Source organism: Gopherus flavomarginatus, chromosome 14 (genome assembly GCF_025201925.1).
Source record: "Gopherus flavomarginatus isolate rGopFla2 chromosome 14, rGopFla2.mat.asm, whole genome shotgun sequence".
In the NCBI taxonomy this organism is placed as follows: Eukaryota; Metazoa; Chordata; order Testudines; family Testudinidae; genus Gopherus; species Gopherus flavomarginatus.
Window position 1 is genome coordinate 36,123,881 of NC_066630.1, and position 26,136 is coordinate 36,150,016.

At 49.7% G+C, this 26,136-nt stretch overlaps 2 protein-coding genes and 2 long non-coding RNA genes across 7 annotated transcripts; 3 read left to right on the plus strand and 1 right to left on the minus strand.

The window, feature by feature from the left end:
* The first annotated feature begins 3,560 nt into the window (after positions 1 to 3,560).
* On the plus strand, positions 3,561 to 7,001 carry LOC127034207 (uncharacterized). The gene is made up of 3 exons (XR_007769328.1): positions 3,561 to 3,732; positions 3,845 to 5,275; positions 6,241 to 7,001. It is a non-coding gene; the product is annotated as an uncharacterized LOC127034207 (long non-coding RNA).
* A 135-nt stretch (positions 7,002 to 7,136) lies between these two features.
* On the plus strand, positions 7,137 to 9,199 carry LOC127034205 (metallothionein-like). The gene is made up of 3 exons (XM_050922812.1): positions 7,137 to 7,415; positions 8,131 to 8,196; positions 8,965 to 9,199. Exons 1-3 carry the CDS (start codon positions 7,385 to 7,387, stop codon positions 9,057 to 9,059), a joined length of 192 nt encoding a protein of 63 aa, XP_050778769.1. The 5' UTR covers positions 7,137 to 7,384; the 3' UTR covers positions 9,060 to 9,199.
* A 9,284-nt stretch (positions 9,200 to 18,483) lies between these two features.
* On the minus strand, positions 18,484 to 19,942 carry LOC127034206 (uncharacterized). Its single transcript, XR_007769327.1, has 3 exons — positions 19,776 to 19,942; positions 19,324 to 19,389; positions 18,484 to 18,560 (listed from the first exon to the last, which is right to left on the minus strand). It is a non-coding gene; the product is annotated as an uncharacterized LOC127034206 (long non-coding RNA).
* Positions 19,943 to 19,959: 17 nt separating this feature from the next.
* LOC127034204 (metallothionein) lies at positions 19,960 to 25,482 on the plus strand. 4 transcript variants are annotated; one of them, XM_050922807.1, is made up of 3 exons: positions 19,960 to 20,069; positions 23,983 to 24,378; positions 25,265 to 25,482. In XM_050922807.1, exons 2-3 carry the CDS (start codon positions 24,279 to 24,281, stop codon positions 25,357 to 25,359), a joined length of 195 nt encoding a protein of 64 aa, XP_050778764.1. In that variant the 5' UTR covers positions 19,960 to 20,069; positions 23,983 to 24,278; the 3' UTR covers positions 25,360 to 25,482. The 4 variants fall into 4 exon arrangements, with proteins under 4 accessions (XP_050778764.1, XP_050778768.1, XP_050778767.1 ...); XM_050922811.1 differs by having other exon boundaries at positions 24,313 to 24,378; XM_050922810.1 differs by lacking the exon at positions 19,960 to 20,069 and having other exon boundaries at positions 23,266 to 24,118; positions 24,313 to 24,378.
* Positions 25,483 to 26,136: the final 654 nt, after the last annotated feature.

Genomic DNA, 26,136 nt, shown 5'->3' on the forward strand with positions numbered 1-26,136 from the left:
CACACGTGCTCTCAAAGAGTCAAATAGCATCTTCCTCTATGAGTGTTTGAGGAGTAGGGTACTACTCAATGCAGGTAAAGATAGCACAGTCCAGTCTTGATTGATCTCAGAGGAATAAAAGCCCATTTACAAAGGGCTGAGTGTGACTCAGACTCTACACTCAATCCTCCCCTTCCTGCCCTATGCACACTCTTACACTCTGTCCCTGGCTAAAGTGTGTGATTCATTTCTCTGTAGGAAAATTGTGTATCTGTGGATGTGGAAACAGTCTTGGAATGACAGATTGTGAGGAAATGAGTGTTGATCACTGCCCAATGTTTCTGAACACAGCGAAAGTCCTGAATGATGCAAACAGAGTAAACATAAACACCCCGGCTGCTGGCATGTGAAAGATCTACTGGTTTGCTCATAACCTTGTACAGCTATTTTCGCAATTTATGAGAACTGGGGTAAACGTGTGACAGAGAACTTGTGGATTTGCTTCTGACAATGGCTGATCGGCTTCTATCAGTTGGATCTGTGGCCAAAGAAGCATCTGTCGTTTTGCACCCTCTTGCCCACATTGCCACAGAGAAGGGGGAAGGCACTTGAGTGCACACTAGCACGCTTGGTAACCATATTTCATCACCAGTGAGGCCACACTGGAAGGCGTAGTGCAAACAGGACCCTGGTGTTTTCCCCACCCTGCCATGTAACTCTGCTGGAGCAGGAGATGACATGATGGTGAAAACCCCCAATCCCTGCTGCCACTATCACTTTCCCATTGCTACCAGCATGTGGCATACAGGGGCCATGAAGGTGCTGCAAAGAGCTAACGCAGAATTCTACCAGTGTGTAGCCACTCCATGCTCCACCTGGCACACCCGGCATGTGGGGGGCAGGGTTCAGGTCAGGGTGACACAGGCCCACAGAGCATAGTCTGGGGAAGAGTCTGGGCTGTGTTACAGCCCACAGGCAGGCCAGGCGAAGCGACCACAGATGGGCCCATTTCCTAGCGCAGACACAGCTTCGGCAAGCACGAAATCAGGGGGGCTGGAACGATTTGTATAGTGCGGGTGCTGAGAGCCACTGAATAAATTGTAAACCCTGTGTTGATGGAAACCACTTCAAGCACCCCTATTCCCAGCACCTGTGTGAACCTGAGAGCTGGCCCTCTAGTACCATGGTCCCGATGAGGGAAATAAAATAACCATCACACTAAGGACAATTGTTGCACTCAGTACCTTGGGGTCTATGCTGGAATTGCACCATGCACCGCACTCGGGGAGGGAGAAGGGGGGAGGGGGTTGCACTCAGCACCCTGGGGTCTATGTGGGAATAGCACCGTGCAATGCACTGTGGAGGGCTTTTCACTCCGTGCCAGGGTCTGTGCGGGGTATAGCACTGTGCAATGCACTACGGAGGGCTTTGCACTCCATGGCAGGATCTGTGCGGGGGATAGCACCTTGCAATACGCTGGGTCGCAGGCGTTTCCACACAGTGCCCGGGTCTGTGTGGGGCCCCAGGGATCCTGGCCCAGCTCCAGAGGGTAGCTCTGGAGTTCTTCTGGCCAGGACTGCACTGGGTATCTAAAGGGTCCTGTGTCTTCTCCTGGAGGAAGGAGGACAGGGCCTTGTCTGCCTCTGCAGCCAGGTCCATGTCTTCTGCCTCCAGGCCCTGCAGAGGCTCTTTTATAGTGCAGGTAGTCTGGCAGAGAGCATGTTGGTGCATGCCTTCCTCCGCTGCCTCCGAGGGCTCCGATATGACCAGCAGTTCCTTTTTCTCCACCCAAAGGGTCTTCCGTGAGACCTCTCTGAGCTGCTGGTCATCTACCAGGACCCCCTCCAGACATGGAAGCTGTTCTTGGCGACCAGGTCCTTTGTGGCCACCAAGAGGGTGGACCTCCTCGCAGAGCCCCTGCTCACAACCTCAGCCTACGTGTGCAGATGGCAGAGTCCCCCTTGGTATGCCGGAGGCTGGTTCTGGCAGAAACCATCAGAACTGGAGACCTCCTGGACTACGATGGGGGGACTGGGTGGATCCCCGAAAGCTTGGTCGGCGCATGGGGCTCTCCACCCTCCTGACCTCCCTGCGAGTGCTCTAGGAGATGGGGGCAGCCTGGTCACCCACCTCTCGGGTTTTCCTTGAGCGGGTGCTGCGAGAGGGTGCTCCCTGCCCACCCCTCACCCCATGCCCTCTAGGCCTTTTCATCGGACCCCTATCCCGCGAGCCCTCCCGGCCCCCTCCCTTCCACAATCCAAGCTGGCTGCGTGCCCTGCAGCCAGTTCACTTCTGATCCGCACTGAGGAAACAACGCTACACACTTGCGCTCCACACGTTCCACTTCCTCACCCACTGTTCTGCCCTAATACCAAATAGCAGGACTATCTATCTATCACCTGTGGAGGGTGAGGAACCCTGGTGGGCAGCCTCTCTTCCACCACGGCCTGCCAGGGGTATAAGTTGGCGGCTCCTCCATGGAGTCGTGATCATGGGAGCGTACCTGGAGCGGTTCACCCCCATCCCCCACAGCTGCCCCTTTTGTAGCATGAGGGAGAACCTGGAGCACATGTATCTCGAATGCAGCAGATTGCAGCCCCTATTCCGACTCCTCCAGAACCTCCTGTTCAGGTTCTGGCTGCACTTTCCCCCACACACCCTTGTCTTCTCATACCCTGTCTGTGGCCCCATGAAGACACGAGACCCCATCAACCTCCTGGCCAAAGTGGCCATCTTCAACACCAGAAGGAGGATGCTAGAGAAGGGGGTGCTCTGCGAGTGTGGGGCTTATCTCCACTCCTCCCTGGTCTCATACGTTGGGCCGAGTTCCTCTGGGCGGCGTCTGCTGGCTCTAGGGTGACCAGATGTCCTGATTTTATAGGTGTCAAGTATCAGAGGGGTAGCCGTGTTAGTCTGGATCTGTAAAAGCAGCAAAGAATCCTGTGGCACCTAATAGACTAACAGACGTTTTGGAGCATGAACTTTCGTGGGTGAATACCCACTTCGTCAGATGCTAAGTGGCTATTCACCAATGAAAGCTCATGCTCCAAAACGTCTGTTAGTCTATAAGGTGCCACAGGACTCTTTGCTGCTTTTATAGGGACAGTCCTGATTTTTGGGTCTTCTTCTTCTATAGGCTCCTATTACCTGCCCCCCCCCCATCCTGATTTTTCCCACTTGCTGTCTGGTCATCCTAGCTGGCTCTCTAGGCAGCTTTGAGGAGCTGCGGACCCTGTCTGGGGTTTGCTGCTCAGTGTCCCGCTCTGCCTCCCTAGTTTTGAACCTGTGAGCTTCACTCCCAACCCCCTTATTCATTAATTGTCCTCCGCATTCAGGTGGTTCCCGAGGGGCCAGTGGTCCCTCCTGCAAGGCTGGGGGAGGGCCTTTAGACACCTCCCAGGATTTCCAAGAAGGCGGAATCTGTGCGGGGATAGCACCAGGCAATGTAGTGCGTGCGTAGGCGGATGTTTGCACACGGCGCCGTGGTGTGCCGGGATTGCCCCCCCCCAGCACTGCACAATGCACTCGGGAGGGCCGAGTCTGCACGCGGCGCGGGGTCTGTGCGGAGCACCCCGAGCACTGCGCAATGCACTCCAGAGGGGCGGGTTTGCACGCGGCGCGGGGTACCCCCAGCACTCGGGAGGGGCGAGTTTGCACGCGGCGCGGGGTACCCCCAGCACTGCGCAATGCAGTCGGGAGGGGCGGGTTTGCACGCGGCGCGGGGTATGTACAGGGTACCCCCAGCACTGCGCAGTGCACTCGAGAGAGGCGGGTTTGCACGCGGCGCGGGGTACCCCCAGCACTCGGGAGGGGCGGGTTTGCACGCGGCGCGGGGTATGTACAGGGTACCCCCAGCACTGCGCAGTGCACTCGAGAGGGGCGGGTTTGCACGCGGCGCGGGGTACCCCCAGCACTCGGGAGGGGCGGGTTTGCACGCGGCGCGGGGTATGTACGGGGTACCCCCAGCACTGCGCAATGCACTCTGGAGGGGCGGGTTTGCGCGCGGCGCGGGGTCCGTGCGGGGCACCCCCAGCACTGCGCAAGGCACTCGGGAGGGCTTTGCACGCGGCGCGGGGTCTGTGCAGGGTCACCTTTGCACGCGGTCTGTGCGGAGCACCCCCAGCATTGCGCAATGCACTCGGGAGGGCCAGGTTTGCACGTGGTACTGCACGGGGTCTGCGGGGCACCCCCAGCACTGCGCAATGCACTGGGGAGGTCTTTGCACGCGGCGCGGGCTCTGTGCGGGGCAGTGATTTCCCTACACCCACTCTCAATTTCCCCAACACCCCCCCAGTTTTGTGAGCTAGTTACATACCAATTCAGTGACTGTTTGGAAATCTGAATTTAAACTGAAACATTAATACACACTTGAAAAGCTTATACAGTGTATGATAAAATATGTGTATCTGAAAAAGTATAATAGATTTGAAAAGTATGAACATAGACTAGCTTCCTTGCTTCCTTATACAGCTGTTTTTTATGATGCCAGTGCATTCATTTCGGTGATGTTGGCCAACCTAATAATTTCAAATGATGGTTTGTAAGCAAAGTCTAAATGAGCTCTCCCTGACAGCTAGTGATGAGCTGGGGCTGGGGGGAAAGGCTTCAGGGCCAGATTATATTTACATTCACACCTAATCTACCTAGGTATCCAGCAAACAGAGCTGTGTTGTCCAAGTGATAGATTTTGGCTGGGGTTGGGTTACAAACCACTTGAATGTGGGGGGAATGGGGGATGAAATGTTGTTCTTATTGTATGAGTAAAGGGCAGTAGAACTGTAGCCTGTGATGATTTGAAGACATCAAGAGAGAGGGTGGGGACCTGTCCCTTTCCACTGTTCAAAGGCAGAGCTGAATAGGCTCCATAGATAGTCTTTTGTTCTGTTAAGTGACCACTGCAGCTGAAATCACTGACAATCAGGTCTAAGTGCTTAGTCCTGTTGTGGGGACAGTGCTCCTGTGGGGACAGTGTTTTTGTGTAAGAGACAACCCAGACTGCACTAGCAGCGAGCGAGGTTCCCGCACTGAGAGCTCAGCTGAAATCACTGAGAGCTGGTGAACCTCAAGAGACCAACTCGCAGAGGTCACAGAGGCAGGTGGCAGCAGAAGGTGACTGTGCAGGGCCATTGGCAACAGAGTGATGGAGTGAATGGTGGCACAACGAACAGACGTGGCCAGAGCGAACAGTGAGCAGCTGGGGGAACAAGCAAAGTGCCTTCTTGTCCCCCACCTGGAAGATGTACTCATGTGAAAGCACCTCTGAACTCTGAGTCTCCACTGACCAAGGACAACACTGGTGAGTGGAGTGCGGTGGAGGGAAAAGTGAGGGGCATGTTAAATAAACATTTGTTTGTTGGACTATATTTTAGTCACTTTGCTCCAGAATGCTAGATTTGTGACTGGGAATGGAAACTTATATAAATATGTTTCCTAGTAGGCCAGATTTTTTAAATGCATTATTTGCCAAGGTTGTTATCTCACATTGTTGCTATCTTGGGAGATCATTATATTGGGGAGTTTCTGTATTAAACATTTTTATTATTACAATTAATTTTTACATACGAATGGTCATACTGGGTCAGACCAATGGTCCATATAGCCTAGTACCCTGTCTTACAACAGTGGCCAATGCCAGGTGCTTCAGAGGGAATGAACAGAACAGGTAATCATCAAGTGACCATCCCCTGTTGCCCATTCCCAGCTTCTGGCAAACAGGCTAGGGACACTCAGAGCATGGTATTGCATCCCTCCCCATCCTGGCTAATAGCCACAGATGGATCTGTTCTCCAGGAATTTATCTAGTTCTTTTTATAATCCTGTTATAGCTTTGGTCTTCACAGCATCCCCTGGCAAAGAGTTCCCTGGGTTGACTTTATATTGTGTGAAGAAGTACTTCCTTTTGTTTTTTTAAAATCTGCTGCCTATTAATTTCATTGGGTGATTGCTAGTTCTTCTGTTATGTGAAGGATTAAATAAAATTTCCTTATTCACTTTCTTCGCACCAGTCAAGATTTTGTAGACCTCTTGCCCCATTAGTCATCTCTTTTCTAAGATGAAAATTCCCAGTCATTTTAATCTCTCCTCCTGTTTCATATCCCTGATCCTTTTAGTTGCCCATCTCTGTACCTTTTCTAATTCCAATATATATATTTTTAGGATGGGTGACCAGATCTGCACACACTATTCCAGGTGTGGGCATACCATAGATTAATATAGAGGCAATATGATATTTTCTGTCTTCTTATCTATCCCTTTCTTAAGGATGCCCAACATTGTTTGCTTTGGTGACTGCAGCTGCACATTGAGTGGATGTTTTCAGAGAACTATCCACAATGACTCCAAGATCTCTTTCATGGGTGTTAACAGCTAATTCAGATGCCATCATTTTGTATGTATAGTTGAGATTGCTTTCCCATGTGCATTGCTTTGCATTTATCAACAATGAATTTAATTTGCCATTTTGTTGCCCAGTCACCCAGTTTTGTGAGATCCCTTTGTAGCTCTTCACAGTCTGCCTGGGACATAACTATCTTGAATAGTTTTGTATCATCTGCAAATTTTGCCACATCACTGTTTACCCATTTTTCCAGATGAATACGTTGAACAGTACTGGTCCCAGTACTGACCCCTCAAGGATACCACTATTTATCTCTCTCCATTCTGAAAATTGATAATTTATTCCTACCCTTTGTTTCCCATCTTTTAACCAGTTACTGATCTATGAGAAGACTGCCCTCTCATCCCATGATGGCTTACTTTTCAAAAATCAATGTAAATTAAATTTTTAAAAAAAATTTTTTTTAGAAATCTAGATCTGTTATGTGTTTTGGTGTAACTTGTATTTTCCTTATGTTAAATTTGCATAATCCTAACAAAACATTTACTTTATTCATATCTCTCTTATATATATCTCATTGGACCTGACACCCCCTGTAAATTCGAACACCCCCCCTAATTTCAATTCCTGGGGAAACCACTGGTGCGGGGCACCCTCAGCACTGCGCAATGCACTCAGGAGAGGCGGGTTTCACGCGGCACTCCGCGCGGAGTTGGGTCTGTGCGGAGCACACCCCCCCCAGTATTGCGCAATGCACTCGGGACTGCCGGATTTGCACGCGTCACTGCACGCGGCGCGGGGTCTGTGCGGAGACCCCCAGCATTGCGCAATGCACTCGGGACGGCCGGCTTTGCACGCGGCTCTGTGCGGTGATAGGACCCGCCGGCAGCGCCCAGCCTTGTTTACTGTTTCGGGGCCCGTGTGCAGGGCTGGCGGGGGTGGGGGTTTTGCGCTCGCTCTCGCTCCTGCGCCGGGATAAATAGGAGGCAGCGGCAGCCCCGCTCCAAACCTCGCCGCTCCTCTGATCTTCCCTGTGCCTGAGCAGCTGCTGCAGCAACCGACTGAGCGATGGATCCCCAGGACTGTCCTTGCGCGACCGGTGAGTGACGCCTCCCCGCTGCACAGACGCACGGACCCTGCTGTGGGGGGTTCTCACGGGGCTCGGCCACCCTCCTTGTCTGGAGTCAGCGGGGAAGATCTGGGCAGCCGGGAGGGACGCTGGCTTTTCCCCCGGGGCTGCTGTGAAATCACCGTGACTAGATCCTGCGAACCAGGCTCCCTGGTTTAAATGTCACGTGTGTTTACCTTAGCGCCCTGGGCTGGCTTGTGAATCTCCTTTTCCAGCGGTGGGAATCAGCTTTTAGGCAACTTTCAAATATAGTTTCATTGCGCGGGGAAAAGATTCTGCCGTGACTTTTGTAACATCCAGGTAACTGAAAAATTCAAACCAAGGGATAACCTGGAGGTAATTTATACTTAGCGGAGCAGTGGGAAGCAACTGACTGAGATGAAACCTGTTGATCAGTGGTAATGAATAATTTTTTAGTCAAGGTCCAAATTTCTTATTCAAGGAGCAGACTGAAGAGAAAAGAATACAGTAATGGTAACAATAAGTTAATAAAAAGACTGAGTGGTCTGTTAAAAAACGCCCAGAGGTCCAAATTTCTCCCATGGTCTGTCTATTGACGTTCCCTGTTGTTGGGGTTTTTTTTTTTCATGCTGGTGATACAATTCTCCTCTTGCCTGCTGATTGTCCTCTTGCTTTTAGTCCAGTTGTGATGCTCATTTCCCCTCAATCTCTCTTTGTCCACAAGGTGGCTCCTGTACCTGTGCTGGCTCCTGCAAATGCAAAAACTGCAGCTGCACCTCTTGCCAAAAGAGTGAGTATTTTCCCCCCCTTTAAAAATGCTTTGTCCGCAAAGGAGTTGTCTGCCTTGCTGAGACTGAAATGAATGAGGGTTTTGTCACTGGCTTCCATGGCAGCAGAATGGAAGCTGGAATGGAGAAGCTAGAATTTCTGGCCCTGACTTTAGCAAAACAATTACGCGTGTGTGCAACTTTTAGTCCGTGGGAGTTAGGGCTGTGCTTTATGGGCCTGCTGCAAAGCCCATCGAAAGGAATGTGAGTCTTACCTTTCATTTCAGTGGGATCTTGGATCAGGCTGCAAGTGATTTGCTGAATGGGGATGGATTTAAGCATATGCTTTAAGATAAGCAGGCGCTTTGCTGGACCAGGACATCTGTTAAACTGTATACTTATTTTCAAAGGGTGGGCCTGAAAGGTGGAATCCGTGTCCTTTCCATAAGTATAATTTGTAAAAACTTCTTTCCAACACCAACCAGTTGTTTGTTTTTCATACACTCTGTGTTCTTACCAAAACGGAGTCAGATAAAGGATTCTGACCTATATTAAGGTGGGAAATGACCCAGGATTGTCCAATCTTGACTTTTATGTGAAGTCTCTGAGGAATACATATTAACAGTACAACTGAGATGTTTTAATATTTAATAAGGTCCAGTTCACAGCATGGTTTTGCACCTCGTCTCATCCATGTTGAACTTCCTAAAATTCTTATGGGGGAGGGTTGTTTGGTTTTTGTTTTTCCTCCAGCATCTCCAATAATTTTGTCTTGATTTTTATTTTTTCAGGCTGTTGCTCCTGTTGCCCAGCTGGATGCAATAATTGTGCCAAGGGCTGCATCTGCAAAGATGCAGCATCCAAGAAATGCAGCTGCTGTCCCTAATGTGGCTCTATTCTGTTCTGTGAATATTCTATATGAAAAGGAAAACTAATTTTGTTTGTAATATAGCAGAGACTATTTTGTACCTTTCACAGACATGTCGATTTGAGGTTGAATGAAAATAAAGGCCATGATTTGAGAAATGTAATGCCTGATTTATTCAGCATGCTCATTCAATTCCGTGATTTCCAGCTGTTCAGAGTTGAGCTCTTGCACAGGGTGTTAGCAGCAGATCTCATGGGAGCATTAACAAGATCCTGCAGACTAAAGCTTCCTGCACTGGCTTGGCTTTTCCCAGGCAGAGCTTCAGACAAAAGGAGAAATATTTTCAAACACAATATTTCTATAGTGTTGGCTCTGAGAGTTGGATTTGCCTCTTGGTAGCAAGGGGAAGCAGCCTAGTAATCCCTGTTTCTAGAACACAGGGCATAGTTCTGCAAGATGCTGACCCTCAATCTATTGTGCCAAATTCAGATGCAAGTCCAAAGCTGAGAATTTAAGTATGGGAGGAGTGGAGTCCAAGCTGCCATAACATACCTTCATTCTGATTTCTTACCACAGGGGTGGGTGAACTTTTTGGCCCGAGAGCCACATCTGGGTGGGGAAACTGCATGCAGAGCCATGAATGTAGGGGTGGGGTTGGGGGTGTGGGAGGGGGTGCAGTGTACAGGAGGGGGCTCAGGGCAAGGGGTGTGGGGGTCGCTTGGCAGGGGGTTGGGGTGCAGGAGGGGTACAGGCTCTGGCACAGCGCCGCTTACCTGGAGTGGCGCTGGCGTGACAGTGGCACGCAGCAGGGCTAAGGCAGGCTCCCTGCCTGCCCTAGGCCTGTGCTGCTCCCAGAAGCGGCTGGTACCATGCCCCTGTGGCCCCTGGGGTGGGGGGAAGAGGGGTAAGGGCTATGTGCACTTCCCTCACCTGTGGGTACCTCCCCCGAAACTCCCATGGTTCCCTGTTCCTGGTCAATGGGAGCTGCAGGGGACGTGCCTGAGGGTGAGGGCAGCACATGAAGCCCTCTCCTTCCTCCCCCAGGGGCTGCAGGGACATGGTGCCAGTCACTTCTGGGATTGGCATGGGACTCCTGGCACCATGGGGTTGGCAATCCTGCAGGCCGCATCCAAAGCCCTGACGGGCCGGATCCGGGCCGTAGTTTGCCCACCCCTGTCTTAACACACATATTGCATCAATTTGGGGCCTGTCTACACTGCTACTTCCCAATGCATTTATAACCAGCTAGTGACAGGGTTGGCTCAAAACCTGGAGGGGTCTTGACCCCCAGTTTCAGAACCCTTGCTTTACAGTCTAGATAGGATCCCCAACTCTACAGGGGTAACTGATCTAGCTAGTCTTCCAGCTCGATGCACTAGGCCAGGGTGTCCAGACTAAGTTGCTTTGGCGTTGTTCTGTATGTATGTCCTGTAGGCACTCTATTCACATGCGGCCCTGTGGGCAAGCTGCCCAGAATGCAACAATACAAATGCAACCAGCCGCAATGGTAGACATGGACGTACAAAGGTTAATGGAAAATAGCTGACTTAGCTACAGTTCCACTAATTAAAAAACGGGCTTGTTAGAGACCGTAAACCTTTGTGTTGGAAAGAGCAGGGGCTCTCTGGCCTCTTGATCATCATATCAGGGCTTGTTGACTTCCTGGTCGCTTGTCTGGGGTTTGCAGCCTCCCGGTGGTTGCACGGGCACCCGTTTGGCTGTAGTGGGACTCTTCTAAAAGAGAATGACACGGAAAGTAGTTACCCTAGGCAGAGGAAAAGCCATTCCCAGGGCTGTTTTTTTACCTACAAGTGGGAGAAATGACTATGAGAAGGAGAGGGGAGCTAGCTGAGAAGGAGTGACCACGTGCAACTGCAAGGAATTGGAAGAGGGAGCAGGGCAGCACAAGGATATGAGAATTCAGGATGGCAAACTGAGGAATTAAGAAATCTAGTGAGGAGGATGCACTGGGAGGAAGGATTAAAATCTACCACTTTAGAAAATGGCCAGCTAAAGCGTGTGCAGTGCTCAGGTGCTCCAGTAACGGGGGCCATGAAAGTACCGAAGATAAACAGAGTTTGAGCTGTGGTGCGGCAGCAAAGAAGGCCCATGTCATTTTGGACTCCACATGTGGAGGGAAGCCGGGGCCTCCTTGCCCCCTCTGGGGCGCTAGGAGTCCCTTGGGAAATCACATTGTTTATTGTTACTTTTGCACTCCATTCTAAACTGCAAGATTTTAATATGTCCTTTGATTGCACATGACCAGAATCCATGTCCTAATTCTTGCTGCTCAGCAATTCCGTAGCCTGGCTGGCCAAGCAAAGTGAGGTCTAACACTCAACTCTTTGGCATTTCTAGTCTATTTATCCTCACAACATCCAGGGGGGAGGGGGCTGTGCTATTATCCCCCCTGTACAGATGGGAAACTGAGGCCCAGAGGGACTAAGTAACTAAGAACCTGTCTATACTAAAAAAATTAAGTTAACCTAAGTTAGGTGGATGTACAGCCACCACTGTAATTACTGCAGTGGTTCATGTCCACATTATGCTCTTGCCCCCTGTTGGTGGTACATGTCCTCCCCAGGAGCATTTCCACCAACTTATCTGTTTGGGGCATTGTGGGACACTGGAGCTCCCAGCCCAGGGATGTGTGGGTCAGGCTGTCAGCCCTGGGGTGGCCGGGCTCCATCTGTGAGCCCCGTGCAGGGCTGATAGCTAACAGGCAATGTACATAATGCAGTGTCAACACAGACACTGTGTCACCCTAAGTACATTGACCTAAGCACTATGTCTCTTATGGAGAGGGAGTTATTTGGTCGCTGTAGTGGCTGACTGACATCAGCGGGAAAAACATTGTAGTGTGAATGCTGACAGAGCTAGGTTGACGCAAGGTGCCTTACAATTTAGACCAAGCCTAAGGATATCTGTGGCAGAGCAGAAAACTAAACCTAGATCTCCCAAGTGGCACCCTTAACCACTGCCCCATCCTTCCTCTCAAAGGCTAGCTTCTGGCTAATGTGCTGCCCATTATCAGCCCTCAGGCTCGTTCAAGATTACAGCCTGCCAGGGGCTCCCTCCAGGTGAGCATGCTAGATATGAGCCGGCAGGGCAGTAAGGCACGAATGCAATACTGGGCTATCTGGCACCGGACATGGAGATGATAGCTCCCTATCTCACAGCATTAAGGCAACGGCATGTGGAATATTGTGTTCAGGCCAGAGCCTCTCATTACTGGAAAGATATGAAAGAATTGGCGGGAGCTCTGAGAAGAGGAATAAAAATGATCAGGAGGCTGGAGAGGGGTCTGGTTTCTGAGGAAAGACTGGAAATGTGGTTCAATACATAGAACTGCGCTAAGGGAAGGCTAAAGTGGGGTGGGTGGGCATGAGGAAATGCTGCTAATATCTGAAGGGTGTAAACTCCAAGGAAGGAAAGGGATTATTGAGCACAGTAAACAGGGAGCATCCAGAGGGTGAGAGGAGGAAATTAAGAAGGGGAATGTTTGGGCTGAATATCAGTCAGTGGGATGTTCAGTGCCCTGGAATTAGCTTGAGGTGTTGCAGGATTGGGTACCCCAAAATGGCAACACCCACTATCCAGGCACTTTTTGAAAATGTTTTATATTTGATCTGTCGGTCGTGGCTTTTCCTTCATCATCCCGGCCAACCACGAGTAGGGTTACCATCTCTGAAATGCAAAAATCCAGCAGTTCCACCACCCCCACAAAACAAGCCCCATGCAACCCCAACCACAAGGCCACTCCGCAATCTCCCTCCCCCTTCAACAGCCACTTATCATATTTAGGGAGCTAACTCACATAGATAAGATTGATGACATCATTTTCTTAAACTGCAGAAGTGGGAGCACAGCCACATCATTAGCAGGACACGGAAACTTTTAACATTGGGTATCCCAGTGTATTATGATAATAATGTAAATCTTTAGACCCATGTAAAAAAAATCCAGCAGATTAAATTATTTTTCTGCCAACTGGCAATGCCATAAAAAACTGGCCAGACCAGTCAAATACTGGACCTGCCAGGTGGTAACCCTAATCACGAGGGACTCAGTAACACAACCGTAAGGGTCTGGTTTCCTGTTCATCTGTCAGAACGCTGACAAAGGGTGTAATTGGCTGGAGCAATTTATTTCCAGGTAATACAAGATGTTCATTTTAATCCAGAAAGTCCATTAATTGGGATGGCTCCCAAGTAGATCATTTTCCCCCAATGTCTGTGGATTTTAGAAGCTTTGTGGCCACTTTTTCTGAAGCTTAGTGCTGTTGTTACTGGGACCCAGCTGTTGTAAGGCTCGTGACAGGAAATTGACCTCTTTGGGAGATCTTACTCTGTTAAATTTATGTATTATTGTGAGTCAGGGACTGGATGTAATTCTATGGGGGAGGGTGACCACAGCTCCTGCAGGAGCAAAGAATGGGGTGCAATTAGGCAAATTCACTGAGGGTGTAACACCTCCAGAGAGGTGTCCCCACTGGAACAGTCAAATATAGTAGTTCAAATTGGATTTTCCAGAGACAAATAGAGAAAGTAAGGACTTTTGGATGAAAAGCCTGACTTAAAACTGATGCAAGGCCTTCTTTGCATTCAGTGTTGTAGCCCTGCTGGTCCCAGGATAGTAGAGAGACAAGGTTCATAGATTCATAGATTCTAGGGTCAGAAGGGACCAATGTGATCATCTAGTCCGACCCACTGCACAAAGCAGGCCACAGAACCCTACCCATCCACTTCTATAACAAACCCCTAACCTATGTCTGAGTTATTGAAGTCTTCAAATTGTGATTTGAAGACCTCAAGCTGCAGAGAATCCGCCAGCAAGTGACCCATGCCCCACGCTGCAGGGGAAGGCGAAAAACCTTCAGGGCCTCTGCCAATCTACCCCAGAGGAAAATTCCTTCCCGACCCCAAATGTGGCGGTCAGCTAAACCCTGAGCATGTGGGCAAGACTCACCAGCCAGCACTCAGAAAAGAATTCTCTGCAGTAACTCAGATCCCATCCCATCCAACATCCCATCACCGACCACTGGGCATACTTATCTGCCGATAATCAAAGATCAATTGCCAAAATTAGGCACTCCCATCATACCATCCCTTCCATAAACTTATCAAGCTTAATCTTAAAGCCAGATATATCTTTTGCCCCCACTACTCCCCTTGGAAGGCTGTTCCAGAACTTCACTCCTCTAATGGTTAGAAACCTTTGTCTAATTTCAAGTCTAAACTTCCTAGTGTCCAGTTTATACCCATTCATTCTTGTATCTACATTGGTACTAATAATTCCTCTCCCTCTCTAATATTAATCCCTCTGATATATTTATAAAGAGCAAGCATATCCCCCCTCAGCCTTCTTTTGGCTAGACTAAACAAGCCAAGCTCTTTGAGTCTCCTTTCATATGACAGGTTTTCCATTCCTCGGATCATCCTAGTAGCCCGTCTCTGAACCTGTTCCAGTTTGAATTCAACCTTCTTAAACATGGGAGACCAGAACTGCACACAGTATTCCAGGTGGGGTCTCACCAGCGCCTTATATAACGGTACTAACACCTCCTTATCTTTGCTGGAAATACCTCGCCTGATGCATCCTAAAACCGCATTAGCTTTTTTAACGGCCATATCACATCGGCGGCTCATAGTCATCCTGTGATCTACCAATACCCCAAGGTCCTTCTCCTCCTCTGTTGCTTCCAACTGATGTGTCCCCAATCTATATCTAAAATTCTTATTATTAATCCCTAAGTGCATGACCTTGCACTTTTCACTATTAAATTTCATCCTATTACTATTACTCCAGTTTACAAGGTCGTCCAGATCTTCCTGTATGATATCCCGGTCCTTCTCCATGTTAGCAATACCCCCCAGCTTCGTGTCATCCGCAAACTTTATTAGCACATTCCCGCTTTTTGTGCCACGGCCAGTAACAAAAAGGTTAAATAAGATTGGTCCCAGAACCGATCCTTGAGGAACTCCACTAGTAACCTCCTTCCAGCCTGACAGTTCACCCTTCAGTACGACCCGTTGTAGTCTCCCCTTTAACCAGTTCCTTATCCACCTTTCAATTTTCATATTGATCCCCATCTTTTCCAATTTGACTAATAATTCCGCATGTGGAACTGTGTCAAATGCCTTACTGAAATCGAGGTAAATTAGGTCTACCGCATTTCCTTTGTCTAAATAGTCTATTACCTTCTCAAAGAAGGAGATCAGGTTGGTTTGGCACATGATCTACCTTTAGTAAAACCATGTTGTACTTTGTCCCAATTACCATTGACCTCAATGTCCTTAACTACTTTCTCCTTCAAAATTTTTTCCAAGACCGTATATGCTACAGATGTCAAACTAACAGGCCTTTAGTTACTTGGATCACTCTTTCTCCTTTTCTTAAAGATAGGAACTACGTTAGCAATTCTCCAGTCGTACGGTACAACCCCTGAGTTTACCGATTCATTAAAAATTCTCGCTAAAGGGCTTGCAATTTCATGTGCCAGTTCCTTTAATATTCTCGGATGAAGATTGTCCGGCCCTCCGATTTTGTCCCATTAAGCTGTTCAAGTATGGCTTCTACCTCAGATGTGGTAATATCCACCTCCATATCCTCATTCCCGTTTGTCATCCTTCCATTACCCCTAAGCTCCCCATTAGCCTTATTAAAGACTGAGGCAAAGTACTTATTTAGATATTGGGCCATGCCCAGGTTATCCTTAACCTCCTTTCCATCCTCAGTGTTTAGCGGTCCCACTTCTTCTTTCTTTGTTTTCTTCTTATTTAATTGGCTATAGAACCTTTTACTATTGGTTTTAATTCCCTTTGCAAGGTTCAACTCTACTTGGCTTTTAGCCTTTCTCACTTTATCCCTACATGTTCTGACCTCACTAACATAGCTTTCCTTGCTAATCCCACCCTTCTTCCACTCCTTGTAGGCTTTCTGCTTTTTCTTAATCACCTCTCTGAGATGCTTGCTCATCCAGCTTGGTCTACAACTCCTGCTTATGATTTTTTCCCCCTTTCTTGGGATGCAGGCTTCCGTGAGATATTATCTTTTATTGGCCCAACTTCTGTCAGTGAGATACACAAGCTTTTGAGCTTACACAGAGCTCTTCTTCAGGTCTGGGAAAGGAACTCAAAGTGTCACTGTTGAATACAAGATTTGAATAGGTTGGTTAGCATAAGTAAACGCTTATTGAATGGTGCCTTGAAATATATGTTAACTGCTTGTGCTAAACCATCTGTTCAAACCTTGTGTAAGCAGAGTCAGGATGGGCTCAGCCCTGACATCTGGTGGGGAATTGTGGGGAGTGTGGAAGGGAATTTCAGGTATTTGCACTGGCAAACCCACCCCATCCAGTGCGGCCTGTGGCAGCCTGGGATGGTTGTTTTGACAGCTCTGGGATCCCCAATTTCTTTGTTGTTAGGGTGGGAGGAGTGGAGTGTTGTCACCCTAGTTGTGTGGATGAGGAACTGTGGGACTGCTTTGTGACAGAGATGTCTCACCATCAGATAGGTGGTGCTTGCTAGACAAAGGACATGGGTGCCAAAACCCAGTGAATTGAGAGAAAGGGTGGAGTTGTTGTGTGTACTTGATGGTATGGGCCCCTTTTGAGGGCCTGGAATACCAATTGCACATCCTTCTCTTTCCACTGTTGAAGAGCAGAGCTAATTTTGAATCCATTAGGAGTCCATCTAGAGGCTACTGAGCTGAATTCATGTTGGACCAGTGGTGCACCAGCACGTGGACTCCCCTACTACAAGCTGAAATCACCAAGAGCTGACATCATTAAAAGAGCTAAGCTTACTTAGCTGAGATCACTGAGTGCTGTGTTAACTAGTGGGGGAGCCTGAAGATCTATTGCTAAGCGGCTGGCAGAGTGGAGCAGTTTGCAGAATGTTGGAGCAGCCCATGGAACAGTGAATGGAGTGGAGCAGTTTGTGGGGTCAGCTGGAGGAGCGGCACAGCTGGTGGAGTGGAGCTGGTTATGGTGAAGGCTGCAGCAGAACTCCATGGAGAGGCGGAGCAGTTGGCCCCTGGCCCACGTAAGGTGCCCCTTAACACCCTGTGTATACCCCCCCATTTCCACCCAGGCTGGGGGGGAGGGGAGAAACTCTGCAGATAAACTTTTGAACTCTGGGGTGGCACTGACCAGAAACAGAGACTTTTGGGTTGTTGGACTTTGGGGTGATTGGACTTAATACCCTAAGGGGGAAAAGACATTGCCAAACTTATTTGGAGGTGGGTTTTTTGCTTATGGTTTGTGTTATAATTCTGTTTGTGGTGTTTCTCCAACGTGATGCCACATTGTTTCCCTCCTTTATTAAAAGGATTTTGCTACATTTGGACTCCGTGCTTACGAGTGGGGACGTATTGCCTCCTAGAGGCGCCCGGGGGGGGGTTGGTATGTAATTGTCCCAGGTCACTGGGTGGGGGCTCAAGCCCGTTTTGCATTGCGTTATTGAAACGAAACCCCTGGATACTGAACCCGGCCCTTGTTGCTGCCAACTCAGAGGGGAAGAAGGGTTACACTTGTATTGAGCAGTAACCCTTTGAGCTAGTTTTCCAGACCCGAAGACGAGCTCTGTGTAAGCCTGAAAGCTTGTCTCTCACTGACAGAAGTTTGGCCTATAAAAGATAATACCTTATCCACCTTTTCAGGGCCTTCTCTCTCATCTAGCCCCCAGCAGGATCTTCTGTCAAAGGGAGCGCCAATCCTTCCTAGGGCCCATCAGACAGATGGGTGACTTCTGGGGAGTGAGAGGCACACAGCCCCTGCCTAGCCTAGTTGCTAGGCAACCGAGCAAACTCAGCTGGGCCCAATGAGCCTTTTACAAATGGTTGTGCTTCCTGATTGGGCAGAGGAGCCAGCAGCCTGGTACTTGAGCCCAGCAGTGGCAGCAGTACAGTGATGGCTCATTGTATATCACACCCATAGCTGTACTTGCCCTGCTCCAGCTCTTTACTCCTGGATGTGTCAGTGTAGTCACTGTCTTCCTAGCTCTGGTGCTTTGCTTGGTTCTTTGACTCTGGCTTTACTGGGGGATCAGTACCTGGATCCACACTTGCCATTGCTCTGAACTGCTGCTACAACCATTACACAAGGTCCTGCTCCACCCAGGAGGCAGGCTGCCTAGGCTCCAGGAGCTTGTAGTAAGTAATGAGTCCCAAGGCTCTCACTAACGTCCATGATAGATGGGCAGCTATAACCCTAAGCAGAAGTTACTGAGAATAATCCCTAACCCTGTACAGTTATTAGTTCTGCAAACTGAAATCAGTGACTAACGTATGAATACACCAGACATTCTATTTCTCAAGTAAAGCCTTTATTTTCATTCCTCACACTCATAGTTGAACAACAATCACTGTAGGAACACAGCTTTTTTGCAGACAAATAGTCACAGGAGCACAGAAGATGTCCATTTCAGTGACAGCAGCTGCATTTCTTGGATGCTGGCTCTTTGCAGACACAGCCCTTGGCACAATTATTGCATCCAGCTGGGCAACAGGAGCAACAGCCTGAAAAAAATCAAGACAAAATTACTGGAGATGCTGGAGGAAAAACAAAAACCAAACAACCCTCCCCCATAAGAATTTTAGGAAGTTCAACATGGATGAGACAAGGTGCAAAACCATGCTGTGAACTGGACCTTATTAAATATTAAAACATCTCAGTTGTACTGTTAATATGTATTCCTCAAAGACTTCACATAAAAGTCAAGATTGGACAATCCTGGGTCATTTCCCACCTTAATATAGGTCAGAATCCTTTATCTGACTCCGTTTTGGTAAGAACACAGAGTGTATGAAAAACAAACAACTGGTTGGTGTTGGAAAGAAGTTTTTACAAATTATACTTATGGAAAGGACACGGATTCCACCTTTCAGGCCCACCCTTTGAAAATAAGTATACAGTTTAACAGATGTCCTGTTCCAGCAAAGCGCCTGCTTATCTTAAAGCATATGCTTAAATCCATCCCCATTCAGCAAATCACTTGCAGCCTGATCCAAGATCCCACTGAAATGAAAGGTAAGACTCACATTCCTTTCTATGGGCTTTGCAGCAGGCCCATAAAGCACAGCCCTAACTCCCACGGACTAAAAGTTAAGCACACGCGTAATTGTTTTGCTAAAGTCAGGGCCAGAAATTCTAGCTTCTCCATTCCAGCTTCCATTCTGCTGCCATGGAAGCCAGTGACAAAACCCTCATTCATCTCAGTCTCAGCAAGACAGGCAACTCCTTTGCGGACAAAGCATTTTTAAAGGGGGGGAAAATACTCACTCTTTTGGCAAGAGGTGCAGCTGCAGTTTTTGCATTTGCAAGAGCCAGCACAGGTACAGGAGCCACCTTGTAGACAAAGAGAGATTGAGGGGAAATGAGCATCACAACTGGACTAAAAGCAAGAGGACAATCAGCAGGCAAGAGGAGAATTGTATCACCAGCATGAAAAAAAAAAAACCCCAACAACAGGGAACGTCAATAGACAGACCATGGGAGAAATTTGGACCTCTGGGCGTTTTTTAACAGACCACTCAGTCTTTTTATTAACTTATTGTTACCATTACTGTATTCTTTTCTCTTCAGTCTGCTCCTTGAATAAGAAATTTGGACCTTGACTAAAAAATTATTCATTACCACTGATCAACAGGTTTCATCTCAGTCAGTTGCTTCCCACTGCTCCGCTAAGTATAAGTTACCTCCAGGTTATCCCTTGGTTTGAATTTTTCAGTTACCTGGATGTTACAAAAGTCACGGCAGAATCTTTTCCCCGCGCAATGAAACTATATTTGAAAGTTGCCTAAAAGCTGATTCCCACCGCTGGAAAAGGAGATTTACAAGCCAGCCCAGAGCGCTAAGGTAAACACACGTGACATTTAAACCAGGGAGCCTGGTTCGCAGGATCTAGTCACGGTGATTTCACAGCAGCCCCGGGGGAAAAGCCAGCGTCCCTCCCGGCTGCCCAGATCTTCCCCGCTGACTCCAGACAAGGAGGGTGGCCGAGCCCCGTGAGAACCCCCCACAGCAGGGTCCGTGCGTCTGTGCAGCGGGGAGGCGTCACTCACCGGTCGCGCAAGGACAGTCCTGGGGATCCATCGCTCAGTCGGTTGCTGCAGCAGCTGCTCAGGCACAGGGAAGATCAGAGGAGCGGCGAGGTTTGGAGCGGGGCTGCCGCTGCCTCCTATTTATCCCGGCGCAGGAGCGAGAGCGAGCGCAAAACCCCCACCCCCGCCAGCCCTGCACACCGGCCCCGAAACAGTAAACAAGGCTGGGCGCTGCCGGCGGGTCCTATCACTGCACAGAGCCGCCGTCCCGAGTGCCTTGCGCAGTGCTGGGGGTGCCCCGCACGGACCCCGCGCCGCGCGCAGTGTCGCGTGCAAACCCGCCCCTCCCGAGTGCATTGCGCAGTGCTGGGGGGTGTCCCGCACAGACCCCGCTCCGCGCGCAGTGTCGCGTAGAAACCCGCCCCTCTCGAGTGCATTGCGCAGTGCTGGGGGTGCTCCGCACAGACCTCGCGCTGCGTGCACTGCCGTGCACTGCCGCGTGCAAGCCCGCCCCTCCCGAGTGCATTGCGCAGTGCTGGAGGTGCCCCGCACAGACCCCGCGCTGCGTGCAGACCTGCCCCTCCCGAGTGCCTTTTACAAATGGTTGTGCTTCCTGATTGGGCAGAGGAGCCAGCAGCCTGGTACTTGAGCCCAGCAGTGGCAGCAGTACAGTGATGGCTCATTGTATATCACACCCATAGCTGTACTTGCCCTGCTCCAGCTTTTTACTCCTGGATGTGTCAGTGTAGTCACTGTCTTCCTAGCTCTGATGCTTTGCTTGGTTCTTTGACTCTGGCTTTACTGGGGGATCAGTACCTGGATTTACACTTGCCATTGCTCTGAACTGCTGCTACAACCATTAGGCAAGGTCTTGCTCCACCCAGGAGGTAGGCTGCCTAGGCTCCAGGAGCTTGTAGTAAGTTGGTAGCATGTGTATAGGACCTTTTGAGTTTTTTATAGTTTCCTTGTAGTATTTTCAAATTAATCTCCTTGCTTAGAAAGAGCTGTGTGGTAATGTATAACTGCTATAAATTAGAGCTGCTCATCTTTGGAGACTTCAAAATGCAGACACTAGGCTGTCTAGGGATATCCTAGGGTAGGCAGGGAACTGTACAGCCTGGAAATATCCTGCTCAGGAGAGAGTGAGCGATGGGCCTCCAGCCAAGAGGTGAGAGCTGAGGAGCTGGGAGCCTGGGAGGATACAGGGCAGGAATACAGGTGCAGTTGCTCTGAATGGTGACAAGGCTCCCTTAGGGGAATAGAACTGGAGGAACCCCCCTGGGACTTGGCTGTGTTGATAAAGGATTTGTTGTTGCTACAGTGCAATATTTCTTTACCCTTATCTCGCACTAGGCCTCTTCAGAGTGCTTTAAATGCATGCCCTTAATTGTAATCACTATGTGGGCAGTGGAGTAAACACAGGGCTACAGTCTGGCCTCATCTATACCCAGGTGATCCCATTGACGTCTGTCTGTCTGATCATCTGCATCCAACCGCTTCTGCTGTACAAACACTGGGGGATGTAGTGGGGTTGCACGGATGTAACAAGCCAGATTTTCTTTGTTTCTAAAGGGCTTGGTTACAATGGACTTGATATTTCTGCATGTGACCAGGTCCTGCTTGAAGCTACTGCAGCTGGTGACTCTCCCTGTATGATAGGAGGTGTCCACATTGGTGTGTCCTGCTGTAACAGATTCCCACTCATCTGCCACAGAGACCTGTCATAATTGACCATCTTTCTAATGGTCGTGCCAGGCTAGATCATCCCCTCACTTCCCCAAGCAGAGGGATAGTTTCCCCATTCCATCCCTTCTGAGCAACTTCTGGCTACCTCCCAACCTGCTGTACCAAAGGGGTAAAGGAATTTCCTCAGTGGTTCTCCCACCCTCTGGGGTTTTCTTTGCATTTCCCTGCAGGTTCTCTTTGCCCCAGCAACAGCCCTGTTAGTGGGGGGCCCTGAGGCTGAACAGGGAAAACTGACGATGGGGTGGTGGCTCAGGGAGAGCAGGCCTTAGTCTCACCTAGGCTGAGACCTTCATGCTGCCTGTGGTGGGCGGAGGGGAGGCTAAAAGTAGGAAAGGGAAGGAGGTGGAGGAAGCTGCAGTTGACAGCTGATATTGATGTTCAGAATGACTTGTAACCTCCAAGGCCTGCAGGGACCACTGGGATCATCTAGTCTGACCTAGTGTGTGAACTGCCACCCAATAATTTTTGAACCAGAGCCTATTTCACCCCCAACCTCCTAGCTTGATTTTTAAAAAGCTGTCAGAGATGGTGAATCCCCCCAGGCCCTTGGGAATGAACTGTTCCAATGGGGGTTAACCCATGCTGTTACAAACACATGCCTTGTTTCCAGTCTGAATGTGTCTGGCTTCAACTGCCAGCCATTGGCTCATGCTAGCCCTCGGTCGGCGGGGAGAGGGGTATGGTACAGTGGGGGTTCAGCCATTTTCCTGGGCTTGCCTGCCAGTGAGTCCAGCAGCACTGACTGCCCTGATGATCAACTTCATGTATCTTAAGGTACTTGAGGCCCTAACTGGAAAAAGATGAGGCCAAGCCTGCTTTTAAGGGACTGCTGCCCCCCAGGTCCTAGGCTAGGGTTTTGTAGCAGTTGCTCTGATGTCAGGAGACGGTGCAGCTCCCAGAGGGAGGCAAAGGAGCCAGCAGGGGCCGCCAGGCGGCTTACTAGTTCCCAGCGGGCGCAATGCCCCGCTGTGCCCGGCTAGCCCCGGGGCACGTGGGGAAGGGTCGCGTCCCCGCTCCCCCCGCAACCCGGCCTGGGGAGTCCAGCGCCGTGTGCGGCCCGGCGCCTCTCCCCGCACACGCGCCGCTGCGCACGGGCCCGGGAGCGCCCGAGTCACGCAGGTCGGCCGAGCCCTGGCTTTGCGCACAGACCTGCAGACCCGCTGCCGGGGCTCAGGCCGCAGCTTCCGCCCCGGGACACGTCGGGCAGGGGAGCGATCGCTGCAGGACGCTCCTCCTTCTGTGCCCTGGGTGGGACGGGCTAAGCCTGAAAGGAGGGGCACTGCGTGGGGGTGCACACAGCGCCCTGATCGGTCTGTGCGGGCACAGCACCGTCGTGCAATGCATTGGAGGGGAGGGACGGGAGGTTGCACAAAGTGCCTTGGTCGGTCTGTGTCGACACAGCACCGTCGTGCAATGCACTGGAGGGGGAGGGGGTTGCACACAGTGCCGTGGTCGGTCTGTGCGGACACAGCACCGTGCAATGCATGGGGGTGGGAGGGGGATTGCACAGAACATCGTGCAATAGATTGGGAGGTTGCACACAGAGCCCTGGTTGGTCTGTGCTGACACAGCACCCTCGTGCAATGCACTCGGTGTGTTTCGAGGACCGTGTGCAGGGCTCGCGGAGATTTTGCGCTCGCCCCTCCGCTGGGGTAAATAGGAGGCAGCGGTAGCTGCTGAGCCAAACTCTCCTCTGATCCCTGAGTCTCCCTCTGACTGAGCAGCTTGAAGGAGCCAAGCGAGCGATGGATCCCCAGGACTGTCCTTGTGCTACCAGTGAGTGACTCCTCCCCGCTGCCGGGCTGCACAAACCCTGCTCCAAGCTGCCGGGGGGGGGGGGGGGCGCAGAGGGGTTCTTCTTAGACTGGTTGGAGAGGCCACCTCTCAGTCTGTGCCAGGACTAAGCCCCAGGACCTCTAGGCTTGGCAGTTCATAGCCCTGGCATCTGTGATCTTGCTGCATCAGTTATGGATGTAAAACAATTGCTTGAGCCCTTGCACCTGTTGCATTACAAATTAAACACCGGGCAGGGCCTCTGTTTTTTCCCTCACTGGGAAACTGCCACCGGCATTGCATGCAATCAGCATGGGCAGGGGAAAGAATCTCTAGCTCTTGGAGTGACTCTGGCTTTTCCCTCTGGGCTATGAAATAGATCATGGAAACCAAACTCCCAGACTTAAATGTCCCCTGGTCTTACCCTGGCAAGGCGGGCTCTATTTAAATATCCCATAAGTGGGCCGAGTATGTCTTAAAATACCCTTTTTTCACAGAGTGAGAAGATTCTTCAGGTAACCTTTTTTTTTCTTTTTTGCAAAGATCCAGGTAACAGGAAAAAACAATGCAAATTGAATCATGGGGTAGGATGGAGCTTTGGAACTTTGTATAACATAAAAATGATGGTTGATAAAATTCTCCTTTTGGTGTCTGACCCAGTGTTCTAGTTAAACAATGTCGATGAGCTCTCCTTTTTCTATCCCCCAAGGTGGCATGTGTGGCTGTACTGGTAGTTGCAAATGCAAAAATTGTAAATGTGGATCTTGCAAAAAAAGTGAGTAGATTTTTTTTTAACTCTGATAATGTGGGTTAGATTGAAGTATTTTGACACTTTCATAACATATAAGCTGTAATTTCTTTGGAAATGGTATTGCTGAGGCACTGGGGACCCAGTGAGATGTAATCAGGTTGTTTCCAGTGTGTTGTGGGAGCAGCAAGAGTGGTGAAGAGGAGCCCAAAGTTTCAGGGCCACATTCTGCTCTGTTACTCCAGTTTAAAAGGAGAGGAACTACTCTGAAGTCAATAGATACTCTGGTTATAGGACCCCAGGCAGCAAAGCACTTAAGCATGTGCTTACTGAATTGGGGCCTTGCAAAGGAATGGCCGAGAGCAGAATTAGACCTTCATGGGACTTAATTCTGAAAGGCCCTTGGCACCTACATTAAGATGTTCTTTTAAATGCCAGGTGGGTATAGACCAGGGAGACGTATGCCATGTACAGTATTCTTTCCTCTACTAGATACGGATCACAAGGGCGGGGGGGAAACCACCACAATCAAGACATCTTCCATACGTTGCATTTCCTGAGATTCTAGAGCAGTGGTCCCCAGCCTTTTTTGTCTGGCGGGCGCCAGACGACGAGCCACGGAGGACCGTGGCGATAGACGAGCATCCGCCGAAATGCCACCGACAAGTGGCAACGTCAATAGGCGTCGCTGCCGACAAGCAGTATCATCCAGAGGCACCAGCATTTCGGCGGCGACGCCACTGGATGACACTGCTTGTCGGCGGCATTTCGGCGGGTGCTTGTCCACCGGCCAGTATGTGGGCGCACTTAGATGCCCCGGCAGGTGCCAGCATCGCGTTGGGGACCCCTGTTCTAGAGACTGCAACATCTTTGTTGCTGTCAATAAGCTCTCTTTTATTTTTATTTTGTTTAGGCTGCTGCTCCTGTTGCCCAGCTGGATGCAATAATTGTGCCAAGGGCTGTGTCTGCAAAGAGCCAGCATCCAAGAAATGCAGCTGCTGTCACTGAAATGGACATCTTCTGTGTTCCTGTGACTATTTGTATGTAAAAGAGCAGTGTTCCTACAGTGATGATTGTTGTAGAACTATGAGTGTGAGGAATGAAAATAAAGGCTTTACTTGAGAAATAGAATGTCTGGTGTATTCATACGTTAGTCACTGATTTCAGTTTGCAGAACTAATAACTGTACAGGGTTAGGGATTATTCTCAGTAACTTCTGCTTAGGGTTATAGCTGCCCATCTATCATGGGCATTAATGAGAGCCTTGGGACTAAAGCATCCATGACATAGTGTCTGCTCATGTAAGGCCTCATCTTCGGTCTAGCGCTGTAACTCTTACACTGGGAAGTGTCTTGTGATTTATTTATCTATTTATTTATTTTTGGACAATTTCCCTCCCCTCTTCAGATGGAGCAGAAGTACCTGCAATTTGTGACCTCAAAGGGAACTGCAGACTATCAGGCACGTACAACTTACACCAGCCTCACAAAAATTCTACTCGGCTAGGGTGAGGGATACATATTAAGAGTGGGTGACTTGGTTTTGTGCCTCAGTTAGTAACAATTTTATAGAGTGTGCCTTAGTCTGACATGTGTCTGGTCTTTCCTTAGCAGTGCTTCACAACAAAATACAGCCAGTATTTCAGACAAAATTGTAATTTGCAAAAGATGACTTAACCTATCACCCCTATCTTGCAAAGGGGATTCCCTGCAAAGAGGTCTTGACAGGATTGGGACCTATAGCTATGTGTGTGTAGCTCCTGGATGGTCAAGAGCTTTACCAGGT